Below are 17,229 nucleotides of genomic sequence, written 5' to 3'. Positions count from 1 at the left end.
ATGACCCGGTGCTTACACGTGGACCCGGACACACGCACGCGCGCATACACGCGTGCGCGCATCTAAAGAAAGTTTGGCAACAAATGTGTGATCACCCCATTTGTATTCCACAGGGGGAGTGCGCACATTCACGTTTATTTAAGGTACTGTGAAGATTCCCGAGGGAACGTTGCCCGTTCTACCAGCCGCTCCTTTCAGCTGCTTCGCTCTCCAGACCTGGTTTTCAGAACACCCACGACTCCTTGCCCAAATTAAACTACCGTGTCCAGAAGGAAAACTCCACTCCCTTGTTCTCACAGCAGCTGCTGGGGTCACAAACACGTGCGTTCACGTAGAAATGCACACGAGACGCTCCCATCCTGCACGAGAACCCACTAAGCGGGGGCACAGTGAGCTTCCCGCCACGACTTGCTGGAGGCTTGCATTCTGACCTCACTCAGAGGGAAACCCAGCCCCGGGCCACGCTCAGGATCCCCCCCTCCCAGACCCACTCCGTAGATACTAACACCTTTCTCCTCTCTGTCATTTGCGGGATCACTAAATTTGTGATGATGTCCCTCTTTTTATCTAGTCAATGTCCCGAATGGAGACTCCAGAGCATTTGGTCCCATGCCAGATAATAGGCCCCGAGATGAACGTTGCAAGGCAAGAAAAGTAACCAGGGGATCAGCAAATGTCAAACAGGACATAGTTCCCTGGATTTTTAATCAAAATATTTTATATTTTTTCTTCTACGAACCTGAGATCCCCAACAATCAGAAAACCCAACAAGAATACTTTTAAAAACAAGTAAAGTTTAATAAGTAAAAATTCCAACCTTCTCCCAGCAGTGATTGCATCCTTTGAAAGTAAAGGAGGGTTAAGAGTACAGAGCAGTTTCTAGCTTCTGTCACAAAACACGTAGGCAGATGGATCCAGGCACACGAGGCTGTACACACAGGCTCTGAACAAGTACACAGAAGACCACTAAGCCCGAGATGGACCGGAAAACAGCTGATAAGTTTGGCCTGCCTCTGGCAGGGGAAATGGGGGTGACACAGGTGGCCGTGACGCCAAGGTAGACCACTGTCCTCATAGGACGCGGGAGGAAAAATTGATCTCTGCAGTGAGCAGCGTGGCTCGGTTCTATGGTTTTACTTGCTCTACACCATTTCATTGAGCAACGTGCGGACGCTTTCGATGAGCCAGGGCGGGGGACGGGGTGCAAACCAGGAGAGAGCGAGGGTGTCAACACAGCCACCGGGCAACGGCTGAGACGGTGCCCGGGCTGCGCTGGGTCTGAAGGAGAGGGTTCCGACTCTCCCCAGCAGAGAAGCGGGTGGCATCAAATCCGCCTCCTTCACCCGTATCCTTAAAACAGGACAGGATGGGATGGGCGCACCAGGTGACCTCACAGAGCTCTCAGGTAGCAGGAAAACGTGCCGGGGCTCTCCACCCTTTCTGGGACCTGGGTTCCATTCCCTCAAGAACCAAAGGAATTAGGTTTTCTCAGTAAGGCTTTTTAATTTCTCCTCCCAACTGGACACCGGGCTTGAAGTGGTCTCCACTACTCAGAAACCACTTCCACTTTGATTTTCTTCTTCTTCTTCTTCTTCTTCTTGCTGGCGTCACTGTCCTGGAAGAAAGAGAGAGCCTCACAGCATCTGTTAACAGAACCAAATTAGGGAAGTCCCGAAAGCCCCGGAAGCCTTTTCGGGATCGGCGAGGCTATTCCATGGTCATTTTGCGCGTAACTTTCAGCGCCGCCCCAGTGCCGGACCTCCACAGACCGCCCGGCCAGCAGCACACTTCTAAGTAAACGCTGGGGTCGGTTTCGGTGCCCCCCCACCCCCAGGGCTGCTGGAGGGCACACGCACCGTGGGACTGCCGCCCCCTCCCCTTTCGTGTCTGCCGCATTTCTACACACCCCGTCTCCCGGATCGTCCGCACTGTCTACACCAGCTTTGGCCTTCTTATCCTTCTTCTTCTTCTTTTCTTTCTTGACCAGCTGTGGTGACGTCTCGTCACTTTCGCTCTCTCGCTTCCGCTAAGGTGGGGACAATCGTGTTAGGTCTTGGGCAAACACGGATGAGAGAGGTTCAGTAAGAAAAGAGCCTAAATCTTGGGGCGCCCGGGTGGCTCAGTCAGTTGAGCGTCCGACTTCAGCTCAGGTCACCATCTCACAGTTCGTGAGTTCGAGCTCCACGTCAGGCTTTGTGCTGACAGCTCAGAGCCTGGAGCCTGCTTTGGATTTTCTGTCTTCCTCTCTCTCTGCTCCTCCCCTGCTCACACTTTGTCTCTCTCTCAAAAATGAACAAACATTAAGAAAAGAGCCTAAATCCAACAAACAGAGAGCCCCCATTTACCGAGGACTCCAACACGGTCTCCTCCCTAGAGAGCAGGACCCGTGGGCGCAGCTGAGCCTGAACTGGAGGGCCGCGTGCCCTCAGAGAAGGAGGGTGAGCCAGGGGCGTGAGGCTGACGGCCCCCAGTGGGGCCAGAAGTCCTTCCCGGAACCCTCAGACTGGAGAGCTGCGGCACTGCCGCGTATTTTCGACGCCGAGCTGCTGTCGTCTAGAGCGGACTCTGCTCCCACACGAGCTGTGCCCGCGCTTGACCCCAGGTGGGGGCCAGAGGGACACGTACGTGCGCTCTGCTCCAGTGTCGCTGCCCGACCTCCGGGCCTGTGGAGCCCGAGGTGTGGCGCACGACCTGCATCGTGTGCTGCGTGCACCCCCAGGGGCGGGAAGCCTGCCGCACTGAGCTGCAACATACGGGGGGGACCGCAGTCCTCGACACGGGCCGAACAGACCCTCTCCCAAAGGACACTGCAAACTGATCCCAGCACGTCACTTACCTTTGGAGCTTTCACCGCTTCATCAACTACTTTTGGGGCTTTTACCACTTCAACAACTTCCTGCGGGGCTTTTGCTGCCTTGGCCGCCACCTCTCTCTTGGCAGAGTCACTGAAAAAGAGGGAGCGATGGGTCAAACGCACCGAACGGCTTTCAGGCAGTGAAAGTCGCCATCCAAATACTGACAGTGGCCAGAAATCCCCACTCACTGCTGCAGAATGACTTCCTCTAGAGCCCCACGAACCAGACTACAAAGGGGTTAACTGTCTGCCACGGAGGCCCCGGCCCCTAACCGGCCTGGGCAGTCAAGGCTAGTACCTCCGGCCCCCAGGCCTCCTGAGCCACCACCCCGCGTTTAGCAAGTTTCCCCCAAACTGAATATGCCCCCCCCCCCCCGTACCCAGGCACTCCAGGAGCTCCTGTCCTCCCTCCCCATGCTCACCTGCAGTCGAGGCACCCGTCTGGGCCGCCCCCTCACCGCACCTGCCCCCCGGGCTCCACGGCCTCCCACCCTCACCACCTATGCCCTCCTCACCTGCACTCTCTGCCCAGCTGGAGCTCGGAGACGTCCCACCCTCACCTGTAGTCCACGTACTCCTGCGTCCAGGCGACAGGTGTGCTGTCCGTGGGCTTGCCATGCTTATCCAGAAGGCCCTGCTTGATCATCAACTTCTTCTGACTTGCCTGGCAGACCGTCAGAGTTTCAACATCAGAACAGTGTCAACTCGTGAAGCAGGTACTGTGACCGCTCACATCAGGCTCCTCCCTCGCAGTCTCACTTGGGCTCCACACTCCTCCGCACAACACTCAGAACCCATGTTCTCCGACGGGAGCAAACGTGGGACTTGGCGCAAGTCACAAAGCCCACTGTATCACTGACAGCCTCTGAAGCGTTGTTTTGTGGCACCTCCCCCCACCTCATTCTCAACCCCCGGGCCTTTGCACCTGCTATTCCAGCTTCCCCACACTCTCCCCTCCCTGACACCTAACACTGCACCCTCTAAGCTGGCCCGGCTCCAGCAAATCTCTTACCCAGGACCCCCAATCAGGCCAAACCCCTCAGTTTGGACTCCCAAAGTGCCAGGCACCCCTCTGCATCCCTTGATAAGCCTTCAACTTGGCGGGAATTCACCATTCATTGCGCAGTATGACTGACGTCCATCTGCTTCCCCCTTTATACTAGGAAATCTCGAAGGTCTGAGATGGGCCCATTTCTACTCACCATCAACTCGCCAGAGCCCAGCACAAGGCAAGATTGTGGTAGTAGGGACACACTCGACAGCCATCCAGGTGAATATTCAACAACACAAAAATGAAAACATAACCCGGTGGGACACACACACAGTCCCACTTACCTTTGGACCTAAACCCCACTTCCGAGGATAAGTATCTCTCTCCATGATCACTCTCTTGATCTTGGCTACTATACCATGGTCACAGGTAGAGATCACTGCTGTGGTCATTAATGCAATAGCTGGAGGTGTGGGAAAGAGATGAAAGAGGGATCTGGAGCGGAAAACGTGATTGGCGATGAGCCCTAATTCCACTGTTTTATAAATCCATTGGAAACTCAAAGCTCTACTGCCTTAATGGAGGCTTCCTTTGCTGAGGATGTTCATATGGAGACAATCTGCCATTATGGGAAGAAAGCCTCTGAAAGCATGTTATCAGTTTAAAGAACATTCACACTAATCACGTAAAACTCAATGCTTCCTAGATCCTCAGGAGTCCAAACATCTGAGGTATTCACTGACCGTGCCTCACTCGTGCCAGGAGGAAAGCATGTCATCAGACTCCCTTCTCAGTTGTAAGCAGGGCTCTGCGGGGAGCAGCCAAGAGGGGAAGGGAACACCTCGACAAGGCACCCTAAAGATACACTCCTCAGGCTCCAGGCTCAGGCCACACACAGGGAACGGCTTGCACACACCCTTCACGGAATGGAACACTCGAAGTTCTAAGCGACAACACCAACTAAACACAAGTTAACTGCTACAGACAGACAACGAATGGACTATACTCTCCATATGAATTACCAAAGACATGCATTCTCTTCCTGGACGATTTCCTCCATCCTCACTGGAACCAAGCTGCTGAGATGTGGCTGCTAATACCAGCCAGCTGGACAAAATCTGGGCCCATCTACCACGATCCCCTGCTAGGACTACCTCTACAGGCCCCAGACAACACAGTGATTACGTGAACCTGAGGAGTTGGACTTGGGGTCCGCTCTTAGCAAGCCTGGCTGTGATGGTGCAGCAGGAACTAGTGCAAGTTCTCTTCTTACCCATGCAGATCGCTTCCCCTTTGGTGGTGATGACCACGATCTCCTGGTTGACTTCGATGCCGTCCTCGTATCGGAGAACTCCCGGAAGCATGATCTTTGCCCCATAGCAGATTGCATTCACCTGCAGGGATGGCATCGCACGTCAGAGCACCAGCTGCTCCGCTAGCCAGTGCCCTCCATCCGAACCCACACCAGAAAAGAACACGCGGGGTGGACCTGCGAGTGTACCCCCAGCTACAAAATGGGGCTAATGGCACCGACAGCCACTGGCTGCGATCCGGTGTATGAAGCAACCACTCACCACGGGCTAGCCACCTTATCCCCACCGACTCAGACATTAAAGGGGACTGAAATACCTACTCCTCATCCATCCACAGGACTTCAAAGGTATCTTTATCTTAAACCAAAACCCAGCCTTCATTTTCCTTACTCTTCTCTATTTTTTATCCTTGAGGAAAACCCTGACATGGGAGACCTTTTTGCTTTATTGGGAGATCTGGCCTATTAACAGGCCCCCAAAGTAACCAGCAAGCAAGATTACCAAGGCCTGTGACCCGACCCCATGCAGGTTAAAAAGGCCACCTCTCTTGGGGCGCCTGGGTGGCGCAGTCGGTTAAGCGTCCGACTTCAGCCAGGTCACGATCTCGCGGTCCGTGAGTTCGAGCCCCGCGTCGGGCTCTGTGCTGACTGCTCAGAGCCTGGAGCCTGTTTCCGATTCTGTGTCTCCCTCTCTCTCTGCCCCTCCCCCGTTCATGCTCTGTCTCTCTCTGTCCCAAAAATAAATAAACGTTGAAAAAAAAAAAAGGCCACCTCTCCTGGCATCAATGGCTTATGCCATCCTGCCTTCACTTACCTAGATACCTTGCTGACCGCATTCTTCCTCCCCCTAAATTCACCCAGACGGCACCAATCTGATCCCAGCATAATGAGAATTTATCACATTTCTGTTCTAGTTCACGTGATTAACTTTTTCCAACTATGATAGCCTGGCTTAGTATACCTCTATAATTTTTGTCTCCTACAAACCATAACATACAAAAAATTCATCAGACGGATTCCTGGGTGGCTCAGTTGGTTAAGCATCTGACTTTTGATTTCGGCTCAAGTCATGATCTCACGGTTTGTGAGTTTGAGCCCCATGTTGGGCTCTGTGCTGATAGCGTGGAGCCTGCTTGGGATTCTCTCTCTGCCCCTCCCCTGCTTACGCTCTCTCTTGCTTGCTCTCAAAAATCAATAAACATTTTTTAAATGCATCAAATACCCTTAACTTTGCTATCCTTTGTCCCTGACATAACTAATTATATCATTAAGAGAAGTGCTCTCAGGGTGCCTGGCCGGCTCAGTTGGTGGAGCGTGTGACTCTTGATCTTGGGGATGTGAGGTTCGAGCCCCACCTTGGGTGTAGGAATTACTTAAAGGAAAACAGTAAGCTCATATCATGTTTCATCTCTTCCCACAGAGCACAGACCAGACCTCCTGTCTGGGGTCGTTTTATCACACTGCGGACGTGCAGCCCAGGACTTACCGCGCTGTCTTTCATCACCAGCCGTTTGTGAGATGTCAAGAGCTTTTCTAAAGGGTAAACAACCCGCCGCAGGTAACTCTCATCCTTGTGGTTGTCATACAGCCACTGGGCATCAAGCACATCGTGCATCGTCACCATATGGTCCTGAAAAGCAGCCACGCGCAAAAATTGTTCAGTGTCACTGTATCTTAAATGGTCCAACAGGCCCCAAACTTCCAAAATGTGAATGAATTTAGTCCAAACTCAGTCTTTAGTCTCTTCCCAATCATCTATCTTCCGCACATCTGTAAGCTGGTGACATACTTAAATCTAGGCAGTTTTGTAGGCTGTGGGATCAAAATGAATAGAGTAATGCTTTCTATCCAATCATCTCCCACAGCCCGGGTTTCAATGTTCCAAAGTTTAATTAACAGAACAGGGAAGCCGCCCTGAACTGAACTCAACACTTTGGAAATTGCCTTTTCCAGGATGTGAAGCAGGTGGCATTGCAGCAGGGGCGGGAGGATGTTAAGGAGCAGCTCCAAAACTTCTAGCCCATAATGCTGTACCTTTTCACTCATGACTCCAGAACGCACCCGCCGAAGTTCCTGCATCTGACCGCCAACTCCCAACAACAAACCCAGGTGCACACACAGTGTCCGAATATACGTGCCGGCCTCACAACTCACCCAGAAGATTCCTAAGATGCACACACATAAAAGTAGCACATTTTCCAAAGTAAACACACTGCTAACTGAAAAACCCAGAGTTATTCTGTATCTGAGCCAACAAGACTAAAAACAATAGAAACAGGCCCTGACCACACCATATACTAAGGGCATCTATTCTTAATGAGAGATCTAATTCTCAACAATGCATTCCTGGGGTGCCTGCGTGGCTCAGTTGGTTGAGTGTCCACTCTTGATTTCGGCTCAGGTCTCGATCCCAGGGTCGTGGGATCAAGCCCCTCGTCAGGCTCCATGCCAAACGTGGAGCCTAAGATTCTCTCTCCCTCTGTCCCTCTACCCCAGTCGCGCTCTCTTTAAAAAAAAAAAAAGGCATTCCTGTCCACATATGGTGTCCTGTCCACATATGGATGGCTTCCTCAAAGGCCTAAGGACCCACCTAATCTTCTTTCCGGATCATACTCGATCATCTTGCTCTCGTATATGGTCCGCACTCGGAGCTGCCTCTTTACTGCAGCAATAAGTGGGGGTCGCTGGAATAAGGCACCTGTCAGAGTTTCTAGGGCCTAAGAATAAGCACAAATCAAAATAAAGACTCTTGAATAAGAGCAAGGGTCTACTGTGGCAGGTTGAGGACACAACTGAAACACAAAGTATCTTTCAATCATTTAAGACCTATGATGCCCTTTCCATTTTTGCTTCTTTCTTCAAAGACACAGAAAGGACTCGGTGCCAATCAGAGCCCTTTCCTCAGAAGTGGCACGTCCAGAAGTGACCCTGCCATGTGCAGTTACCTGTCCAGGCCAGGTTGGGCAGCCCACTGGTAAGGGCACAAGACAGGACGGTCAGGAAAACCGACCTGTCTCCAGATGTCTACGGGCTTGGACACCCAAGTCGCCAAAATGTGCCCTCCCTATAATCAGACTTACCCTAGAAAGTTGAGTCCCCCCTTCAATAGCATTGTGTAGCCGGACAATTCCCACATACTCTTTGCCTGAAAAATGACAAAAGAGTAGTCAGGTGTGGCCACTGAGTTTTCTGTAGTTTTAAAAATATGCTCATATTCACATTTTGTATAACAGGAAAAGCAGGCCATTTGACTCTGTAAAATTTGCATCAAAACAAATTTCATGGTTTAGACTTGGGAAAGGACTGAACATGCTCTCATTGGGAATTCAACTTTCAATACGCTGACAGGGACCGCTGGAGCATCCAGTGTACAGCCTGCTTAGCAAAAAACCTTTTTCGGGCACCTGGGCAGCCGATTCGGTTAAGTGTCCGACTCCTGACTTTGGCTTAGGTTATGATCTCACAGTTCGTGAGATCAAGCCCCGTGTCAGGCTCTGTGCTGAAAGTGCAGAGCCTGCTTGGGATTCTCTCTCTCTACCCCTCCCCGGCTCACACAGGCTTGCTCTCTCTCCCTCTCAAAATAAATAAGCATTTAAAAAAAAAAAAAAGAAGAAAAAACCTTGGAAGGTCAAGTATGAGAGATTCTCCTAATGAAAATTTCCAAGGGCCAAAAAATAGAAGGAAAGGAAATGTAGAAAGCCTTCCAGTATCAAAGTGGCTGCCTCTTTATTCCCTCCTGCACATACCTGCACTCTGTTGGGATTTCACCAAGCGAGTGGCTCGTTCTATGCACACGATTAAACAGCCAGTCACCTTGGGATCCAGAGTACCACTGTGTCCTGTCTTCTCCACCCGAAGTATTCGTCGGATCCACGCTACCACCTCATGGGAAGAGGGGTTGGAGGGCTTATCAAGATTAATGAAACCTGTCCTAGAATGGAAAAGAAATCACTGCACCATCATCGCTGGCCCTTTAATAAAAACTAAATCTGAAGAGGAAAAAAGTTCACGATCAGTACGGGTTATGTGTTTAAGGCAATTCTAAGCCATTCTAAAATGCCACTATCTCCTTGAATAACTGATGTGAAAAGGTCTTTTTAAAAATAAACTCTATGTGCCATGTGGGGTTCGAACACATGACCTGAAGACCAAGAGTTGGATGCTCTATCAACTGAGCCAGCCAGGCGCCCCTGAAAAGGTCCTTTTGAAAAGAAGTCTGAACAGTGCTTGCTCCCAACACACTTACCTGATATAGTCCCCAATCTCTCTCTTCAGAGGATTTGATCCACAAGGAAGAGGTGTATAGTGTGTTGTCCTTACGTTTAGCTTATCGAAATTCTGGAAAGCAAGGATACAACACAAAATAAACTTAATAAACCATTAACGTGTGTACGACAAGAGTCAGCACCACTATCAACCACGATATGGTTAACTTGCAAGTTCAGAAACCTGGATTCTACCCCTCGGTTTTCATTATGTGTGACACAGCGTTAAGCCCCCTTACACACTGGAGAAATTACCCACAGCAGGAGGATTTAGACAAAGTTAATCACTCCTCTAGAAATACTTTTTGTTACCAGGACTGGCAACCACGTTTCTCAAACACAACCAGCTCATTCCTGCTCCAGATGTTCCCATCTCTGTTCTCAGGTCTGCTCCTTTTTACTCTCCTCCTTTCCAGGGCTCAACTGCAGGTCTCAAAGAGCTCCCCTCAACTGAAGCTCACCTTTCACATTACCCAGTTTAGTTCCATCGTAGTGCTTCGACAAATAGCAATTATTTTTTTTAACCATCTACCTCCCACCCCTAGATTTTAAGTTTCATGATAGTAGGGACTCTGGCCTATCCAGTTCACTAGCATATCCCCAGAACCTATAACAGAAAAGCAGATATAAATGGTAGACCCATCTGGCCAAGCAGAAACTGAACAGTGTTGAATTACACGAGCAAATCTCATTCTTTCACCTAATATATATTGATTTATTAAAACACTTTGCCAAGAGGCATCTGAGTAACTTTCCCTACCCTAGCTTTTTCTCCTAATCTCATACATGGTGCCCACTAAGTTGTTTGTGAAACTCGTAATTCAACTCATCACTGAGCCAGCCTATTTCAAACCCAACACAATGGTCAGCAATTTTCTAGAGAACGTGTTACGTGCCAGGCACTACAGCAAAACACATTTCATGGATTACCTCCTGCAGCCCTCAGCTTGCCTTCCCAATAAAAGATGTCATGAGCAAACCACCTCAGAGGTTAAATGACTGGCTCAAAGTCACACACTGACTTTGTGTGGTCACAAAGTCTGACTGAAATTGGTCTGGTTTCAAAGCTCATGTTCTCAAGCACTAAAGCAGTCCTGCTCCAAGCGAGACTCACAAACTAGTATGAGTCTGTAAAGTGGAGTTAAATACAGAAACCAAGAACTAATTATTTGTAAACTTCGATGGTGGTTTTACATTGTGACATTTTAACTGTATCATGTAAAGCGTTGGGTGCACTGGAAATGAAAACCAAAACAAAACAAAACCTGGCCTTCACGTCAGACACACTGAAAAACATTGCTTTAGACTGTGTCATCTACCATTGCCAAGGTCAAGGATGCTAGCGCTAATCACTCTTAACGAATCTTTTAACACTTCAATAAGGTAAAAGCCAGGCATTGATCCGATGCATAATCTTAACCACATACCTTGAGCAACAGGGGCCATTGAGATGTGTCCAACTGAGCCGCCTTGGATTCAGGTTTGATAAGAAATTCCTCAGCGTGTTGTATCTCCTTACATGGGACAGAAACACACCCTATTAGACTTCCCAAGTGATTTGGAAAAGTTCCACTGCTATCACATAAGTTTAAGCCTTTTAAATAGAAAACAAGGTAGTCTCCATTGCTCTTCACTGGGACCTCCAAAGAAAAACCAGGATCTCGGAAATGAACCACGATCTCAGAAAAGTAAGTGAAGTGCCACCAAGATGGGGTCAGGTCCTTATGAGAGAAAGAGGAATAGTGGGTCTGTGGGTGGAATAAAAAAAAAAGCATTTCAGGGAGAGCAGCTGGTGTACCAACACCAGTCAGCAAACTCTACTTGACAGGAGACTCAGGTGACTGGGGTTGTGTATTTCCTAAAACAACCACTCAATTCCAACCCATTCCTTAGAAACTTGCAAAGAACAGTTGTTTTATGTAACCTGTTACCTACGTAACATTTCCTTTTTGTCAAAGCAAAGCAAAACATATTTCTACTCACTGCTACATCTTCTTCTGCTAACGACTTCCGCTCCTTTTTCTTCTTATGTTTCTTCGGCACAATATACACTAAAACAAACACACACACACACACGAGATTTGGGAGTTTTTTCCCCAAAATAAGGGCAACGAAGCTTCAAACAGTAAAATCAGAGCAAGTAACAATCGGATGTTTGATCTAGAATTGCTGGGGAAAGCCTAGTGTGTAAAAGCCAAACGCGTGGGCTGCACGGCCCGGTAACCGACCGCAGGCAGTCGCACATGCCGGCTTCCATTCCGGCTCACCACGTGGCCGTGGAGGGGCTTAGATCTGCCGCAGGAGCGCTCGGGCCAAGGGCCTCCAAGTTCCCTGAGTGACCACGCAACCGCCCCCTCCCCGGCCCCCGGCCTGTACAACTTTCTCTGCACTTGGAGCTGCGCGTACGTCCGAGCCCCTCGGCCCCTCTCCTTGCGGGGCCTCTTCCCAGCGCCCTTCCGCGTGGCGCCGACCGACCCGGGTGTGTGGGCTGGCGGCGGCGCAGGTACGGCCAGGTCTCCCGTCACCGCGGGGTCGCCGGAGAGGCCGACGCCTTTCGGCGACGACCCGGGCCCTCAGGCGGCTGTGCCATCGAAGGGAGGCCCGGGCCTCGCAGAGCCACGTCACTGCCAGCACCTCTCCATCTCCTGCCGTCACCCTTAGAGCCAAGGCCAAGAGGAAGGCCAACAGGAGGCCCGGCCCGGCGGCAAACCGGCGGGGATCTCGGCCCCCGACGCCGCCACCCTCCCACCCCGGCTCTCCGCACGGCGGAGCCAGTACTCGGCCCGGCCACCCACGAGGAGACGACCCTTTACCTTCCGTGTCCGCCATGTTGCCCCGCACAGCGTGCGAGCAGCGTGGGACACCGCCGAGGAAGCAAGCAGACTCCCGCCGCCCTCAGGCCGCGCCACTAAGCCCCGCCCACCTCTGTGACGCCCAGTGCGCGCCGCGCCGCGGAGCGGTGGGGGCGGGGCCGGGCTCTGGGAGCACAGCCCGGGGCGCGCGCGGGCCGCCTGCACAATTTCATTGGTTGGGTTGCCCTCCCGCCCCCGCTGCGGTAGCGCGCCCGCGCGTGCGCCTTGAGCCTCGCCCGGCCCTGGGCTGCCCCGGTTGGAGGCGCATGCGCAGTCCGCCCCGGTGGTCCGTAACTTGTGGGCGCGGTCCCGGGCCCGGGTCGCCGACTTTCGTCGGGTTTAACACGGGCCTCGGCACTCGGGCGTCCCGCGAGCACTCTGTTAAACAACAGCTAATTGCTTCCTTTCGCCGACGCTTTAAGGTTGGGTATCGGATCAGTCCCGATTAAAAAGCGAAGACGTTGAGGCACAGAGACGTTGAAAGCTCTTTGCTGCTTGCAATTCCCATCCAGCTAGAGCGCCGCTGGCCAATAGGAACACTGTGCGAGCTGCTTGTGGACTTTTAAATGTTCCAACAGCCACATGGCAAGAAAAAAAAAGGAAAAGGAAAAAGGTGAAATTGATTTTAATAACAAAATTTGTTTAACCCAATGATCCAAAATATTTTCATTTCAACATATAAGCGATACACAACATTATGAATGGAATATATTACATTTTTTGGTACTGTCTTTCCAGTGTGTGTTTTACACTTACAGCACACCTCGATTGGAAGTGCACGAGGGGGCTCCATGTCAAGGGCTCTGCAGTCACAGATCCCTTAATGGCAGCAGTATCTGGCAGCCAGGAAGTAGTAAATCCTGGTGCAAGCTCTCTTCCCGTCTGTCTTTGGTGTTCATCTCACTCTTCTGTCAAGCACGGGTTCTTTTTTAAAGACTTTTTAAAAGGTTTACTTGGGGTGCCTGGGTGGCTCACTCGATTGAGTGTCCGACTTCGGCTCAGGTCATGATCTCACAGCTCGTGAGTTCGAGCCCCGCTCGGGCTCTGTGCTGACAGCTCGGAGCCTGGAGCCTGCTTCGGATTCTGGGTCTCCCTCTCTCTCTGCCCCTAACCCACTCTTATTCTGTCTCTGTCTCTCTCAAAAATAAAAATAAACATTAAAAAAAATTTTTTAAGTAAAAAAAATAAAAGGTTTACTTATTTTCAGAGAGAGAGAGAGAGAGAGAGAGAGAGAGAGAACGGGGAATGGGCAGAGACAGAGGTAAAGAGAATCAAGCAGGCTCTGCACCAACAGTGCAGAACTCACGAACTGTGAGATCAGAATCTGAGCCGAAATCAAGAGTCTGAGGTTGGACCAACTGAGCCACCCAGGCGTGCTCAAGAGGGGGTTCTTAATCTAATCTCTGTGGATTTGACTGATTTTGACTTATTTATTTACTGCCATTGTAAATGAAATCTTTGACATTACCTTTTCTAACGACTTGCTGCTTTGCTTCCAGTTTTCCTCTGCCATACAAAAATTAGCAACGTTTGGGCATCTGGGAGGCTCAGTTGGTTAAGCGCTGACTTCGGCTCAGGTCATGATCTCACTGATCTTGAGTTCGAACCCCGCACCGGGTCTGTGCTGACAGCTCAGAGCCTGGAGCCTGCTTCAGATTCTCTCTTCTCTCTCTCTCTCTCTCTCTCTCTCTCCCTCTCTCTGCCCCAGCCCTACTTGCATTCTGTCTCTGAAAAATGAATAGATGTTAAATTAAAAAAAAAAATTTTAACACCTATTTATTATTGAGAGACAGCATGAGCATGAGCATGGGAGGGGCAGAGAGAGGAGGAGACCCAGAATCCGAAGCAGGCTCCAGGCTGTGAGCCGTCAGCACAGAGCCCAACACAGGGCTCAAACACACAAACTGTGAGACCATGACCTGAGCCGAATTCAGGTGCTTAACTGACTGAGCCACCCAGGAGCCCCGAAAAAAATTTTTTAATCAGAAATTTTTCACTTGTATTTTACGGTGCCTTAAAAAATAGATTTGTTTTTCCTCACCTAACTTTTTATACTACATGGAATTTATTTAGGTGTGTGCCCCAGTACTACTACTAATAATAATGATCTAAATTGACTTTTTATAGATAACCAAAGTCCCCAGTATCAATCAATCCATGAGTAGTTCATTACTTCTCCCACTATTCTATAATGCTTCATTGGTAAATATTTTGCCGGGTAAATGTAGGCTTCATCTTTCTCCAACAGTCTTCATCCAGTCTGTTAGTCTCTCAGCTTTGGTTCCAAAGGAGATCCAGAGTCTGATGGTTTTTTACCACCTTCAGTGCTGTCACCGTAGTCCATGCCATCTGTATGGTTCTCCTGTATTTTTCCAATGGCCTCCTGCAGGGCCCTCTGCTTCTACTGTCTCCAACTATACTGTCTTCTCAATGTGGCACCTGGCAAGAGCCATTAAACTGGAAGTCAGGGCATGTCTCTCCTCTGCTCAAACCCCTCAATGACTTCCCATCTGTAGTGGATGAAGTGGCCCCCCAAAAGATATGTTCTGACCCCTGGACCCTGTGAACGTGACCTTATTTGGAAAAAGGGTCTTTGTACACGTAATTAAGTTAAGGATCTCAAGATGAGATCACCCTGGATTACCAGGTGGGCCCCACATCCAGTGGCAAGTGTCCTTAGAAGGGAAGAAACCATGTGAAGATGGAGGCAGAGACTGTAGTGATTTCGTACTTCAAGCCTCGAGATCTGGAAAAGAATGAGTTTATGTTAGTTAAAGCTGCCCAGTTAGGGGTCCTTTGTTAGGCAGCCCCAGGAAACCAATGCAGCATCTCACTAAGAGTAAGAGCTAAAGTGTCTGTGACAGCCACTGCCCTTCTCTTCCTGTGTCCAGCTCTGTCCCCTCCTGCCCTTACTCACCCCACTCCTGGCACACTGCCTCTTGACTATTCGGGACTACTCCAGGCACATTCCCCCTCCTCGGGTCTTCTGCACCTGCTCTCCCCTCTGCCTTAAATGAAACTTGTTCATTGTCTCTCTTCACTAGCCTTATGAAGCCGGGAAAATTTTGTCTATTTGTTCACTGCTATATATCCAGCTCCTGGAAGATGCTCAGTAAGTAGTTTTGTTTAATGAATCTGTGTCTTCTGAACTCAGAAACCCCATGGACCTGCCCTTACCAGCAGAAGCAGCCCCCCCTCCCCTGTCTGATGAGGCCGATCCTGCCTTTCCTGGGGATCCTGGCATGAAGTCACCAGGTCAGTTACTGAGCAAGAGGATGCCAGTTCTCCTTGTGCCCTAGCTCCTCACGTCCCTCATTGTCTCCAATCCCAAGACTCAGGTGGGTGAGAATGTTGGAATGAACTTGTTGTGTGCAACTTACTGGCTCAGCCCTTAACTACATCCCCTAAGAGAGCTCAAGGGACCTTCTTTTTACCAAAACACTGAGACATACTTTGGTGAAGGTTCTGGAAAATTAGTCTGGGAAAGGAGGGGAGTGGTGTTGCCATGGAAACAGGGTTGCACTCTCAGTGGGAATTATGGGATCCTGGAGCAGCAGAGGCCAAGTAGTGGCACTAAATCTCATAGAACAGGGTGGTTTCTCCCCAAGGATCTTTGGTGGTGGCTAATTGGTCGTGATGTCCTGTCAATAGGCCACCTATAGTACTCCATGGTGTGTAGAACCCCAACAACAAAGGCTCTAGGTCTGCCTCAAGTCACCACAATGGAAACTCCTAGCCCCTCGTCGGATCCCCAGACCCAGTCAGTCCACAAGCTCAGAGCCCTCAAGTGAAGATGAGACCAGGTACACTTAACACTAGTGTATACTTCTTAAAAAGTTTATTTATTTTGTTGGGGCGCCTGGGTGGCTCAGTCGGTTAAGCGGCCGACTTCGGCTCAGGTCACGATCTCGCGGTCCGGGAGTTCGAGCCCCGCGTCGGGCCCTGGGCTGACGGCTCGGAGCCTGGAGCCTGCTTCGGATCCTGGGTCTCCCTCTCTCTCTGCCCCTCCCCCGTTCATGCTCTGTCTCTCTCTGTCTCAAAAATAAATAAACACGTTAAAAAAATTTTTTTTAAATAAAAAAAAAGTTTATTTATTTTGTGAGAGAGTGTGTGTGCATACAAGCAGGGGAGGGACAGAGAAAGAGTGAAAGAGTGAATCCCAAGGAGGCTCCATCTGCCCTGTCAGCACAGAACCCGATGTGAGGCTCGATCTCACAAACCCTGACAGCATGACCTGAGCCGAAGTTAAGAGTCGGACACTTAACCGACTGAGCCACCTAGGCGGCCCGTAGTGTATACTTCACACCTTCATCCTTCTTTTCCATGGGGACATAGAATGCCATTGCAGTCCACTGGTCAGAAACGGAGACTCAGTCTGTGTCCCTCTCCCTGTGGGTCCTCCTTGGCTTTTGTCCCAGTTCCTGACTACGTAATCGGAATAAACACAATCGGGAGCTGGAAAAATTCCGCGAGGGGCTCTTTGACTCAAGGATGGAAGACAATTATGGAAAGAACAGTCAAAAGGAAGCCTCTAGAGCTGTCCCTTCAATTCTCTGGTGTAGTCTTATAATTAAGTCCCCAGGGACTGGCTCGATCATCTCACTGTCCCCCAAGACATCATGCTGGTCCATTACATGAATGATACCATGCTGACTGGACCTGATGCATAGGAAGTAGCAAATATTTTGTCACAGGGTGAGAGATAAGTCCCCCAAAAATGCAGGGGACCACCACCTCCGTGAAGTTTCTGGGCATCCAGTGGGCTGAGGCATATTGAGATGGCCCTCCAAAGAGAAAAACAAGTTGCTGTACCTCCAGCCCACACCACTGAGAGGGAAGCACGGTGCTCAGTGGGCCTCTTTCTGGAGCTGGCGTACCCCATTAGGGTGCTACCCAGAGCCTTTTCCAAGCCTTGATAAGAGAATCACAGCTCAGGCTTCTGCAATTTGGGACAA

General features: G+C 50.3%; 1 protein-coding gene and 1 non-coding gene across 2 annotated transcripts; both read right to left on the bottom strand.

Moving 5' to 3' along the window:
- Nucleotides 1-774: 774 nt before the first annotated feature.
- On the bottom strand, nucleotides 775-12,343 carry DKC1 (dyskerin pseudouridine synthase 1). Its single transcript, XM_030305556.2, has 15 exons — nucleotides 12,236-12,343; nucleotides 11,406-11,473; nucleotides 10,850-10,936; nucleotides 9,404-9,495; nucleotides 8,904-9,088; nucleotides 8,238-8,302; nucleotides 7,748-7,874; nucleotides 7,192-7,322; nucleotides 6,644-6,787; nucleotides 5,119-5,239; nucleotides 4,190-4,308; nucleotides 3,415-3,518; nucleotides 2,837-2,945; nucleotides 1,907-2,026; nucleotides 775-1,615 (listed from the first exon to the last, which is right to left on the bottom strand). Exons 1-15 carry the CDS (start codon nucleotides 12,249-12,251, stop codon nucleotides 1,547-1,549), a joined length of 1,557 nt encoding a protein of 518 aa, XP_030161416.1. The 5' UTR covers nucleotides 12,252-12,343; the 3' UTR covers nucleotides 775-1,546.
- LOC115507970 lies at nucleotides 6,961-7,096 on the bottom strand. The gene has a single exon (XR_003966880.1). It is a non-coding gene; the product is annotated as a small nucleolar RNA SNORA36 family (small nucleolar RNA).
- Nucleotides 12,344-17,229: the final 4,886 nt, after the last annotated feature.

Source organism: Lynx canadensis, chromosome X, assembly GCF_007474595.2.
Source record: "Lynx canadensis isolate LIC74 chromosome X, mLynCan4.pri.v2, whole genome shotgun sequence".
Classification (NCBI taxonomy): Eukaryota; Metazoa; Chordata; class Mammalia; order Carnivora; family Felidae; genus Lynx; species Lynx canadensis.
This window is presented reverse-complemented; position numbering and strand designations above follow the sequence as displayed.

Excerpts from the sequence above, each read along its gene's own strand:
- DKC1 (XM_030305556.2), bottom strand. Across the intron at positions 4,309-5,118 it reads AGGGGAAGCGATCTGCATGG|CTATTGCATTAATGACCACA; the intron begins GTAAGAAGAGAA and ends CCACACCTCCAG. Across the intron at positions 1,616-1,906 it reads CGGACGATCCGGGAGACGGG|GACAGTGACGCCAGCAAGAA; the intron begins GTGTGTAGAAAT and ends TCTTTCTTCCAG.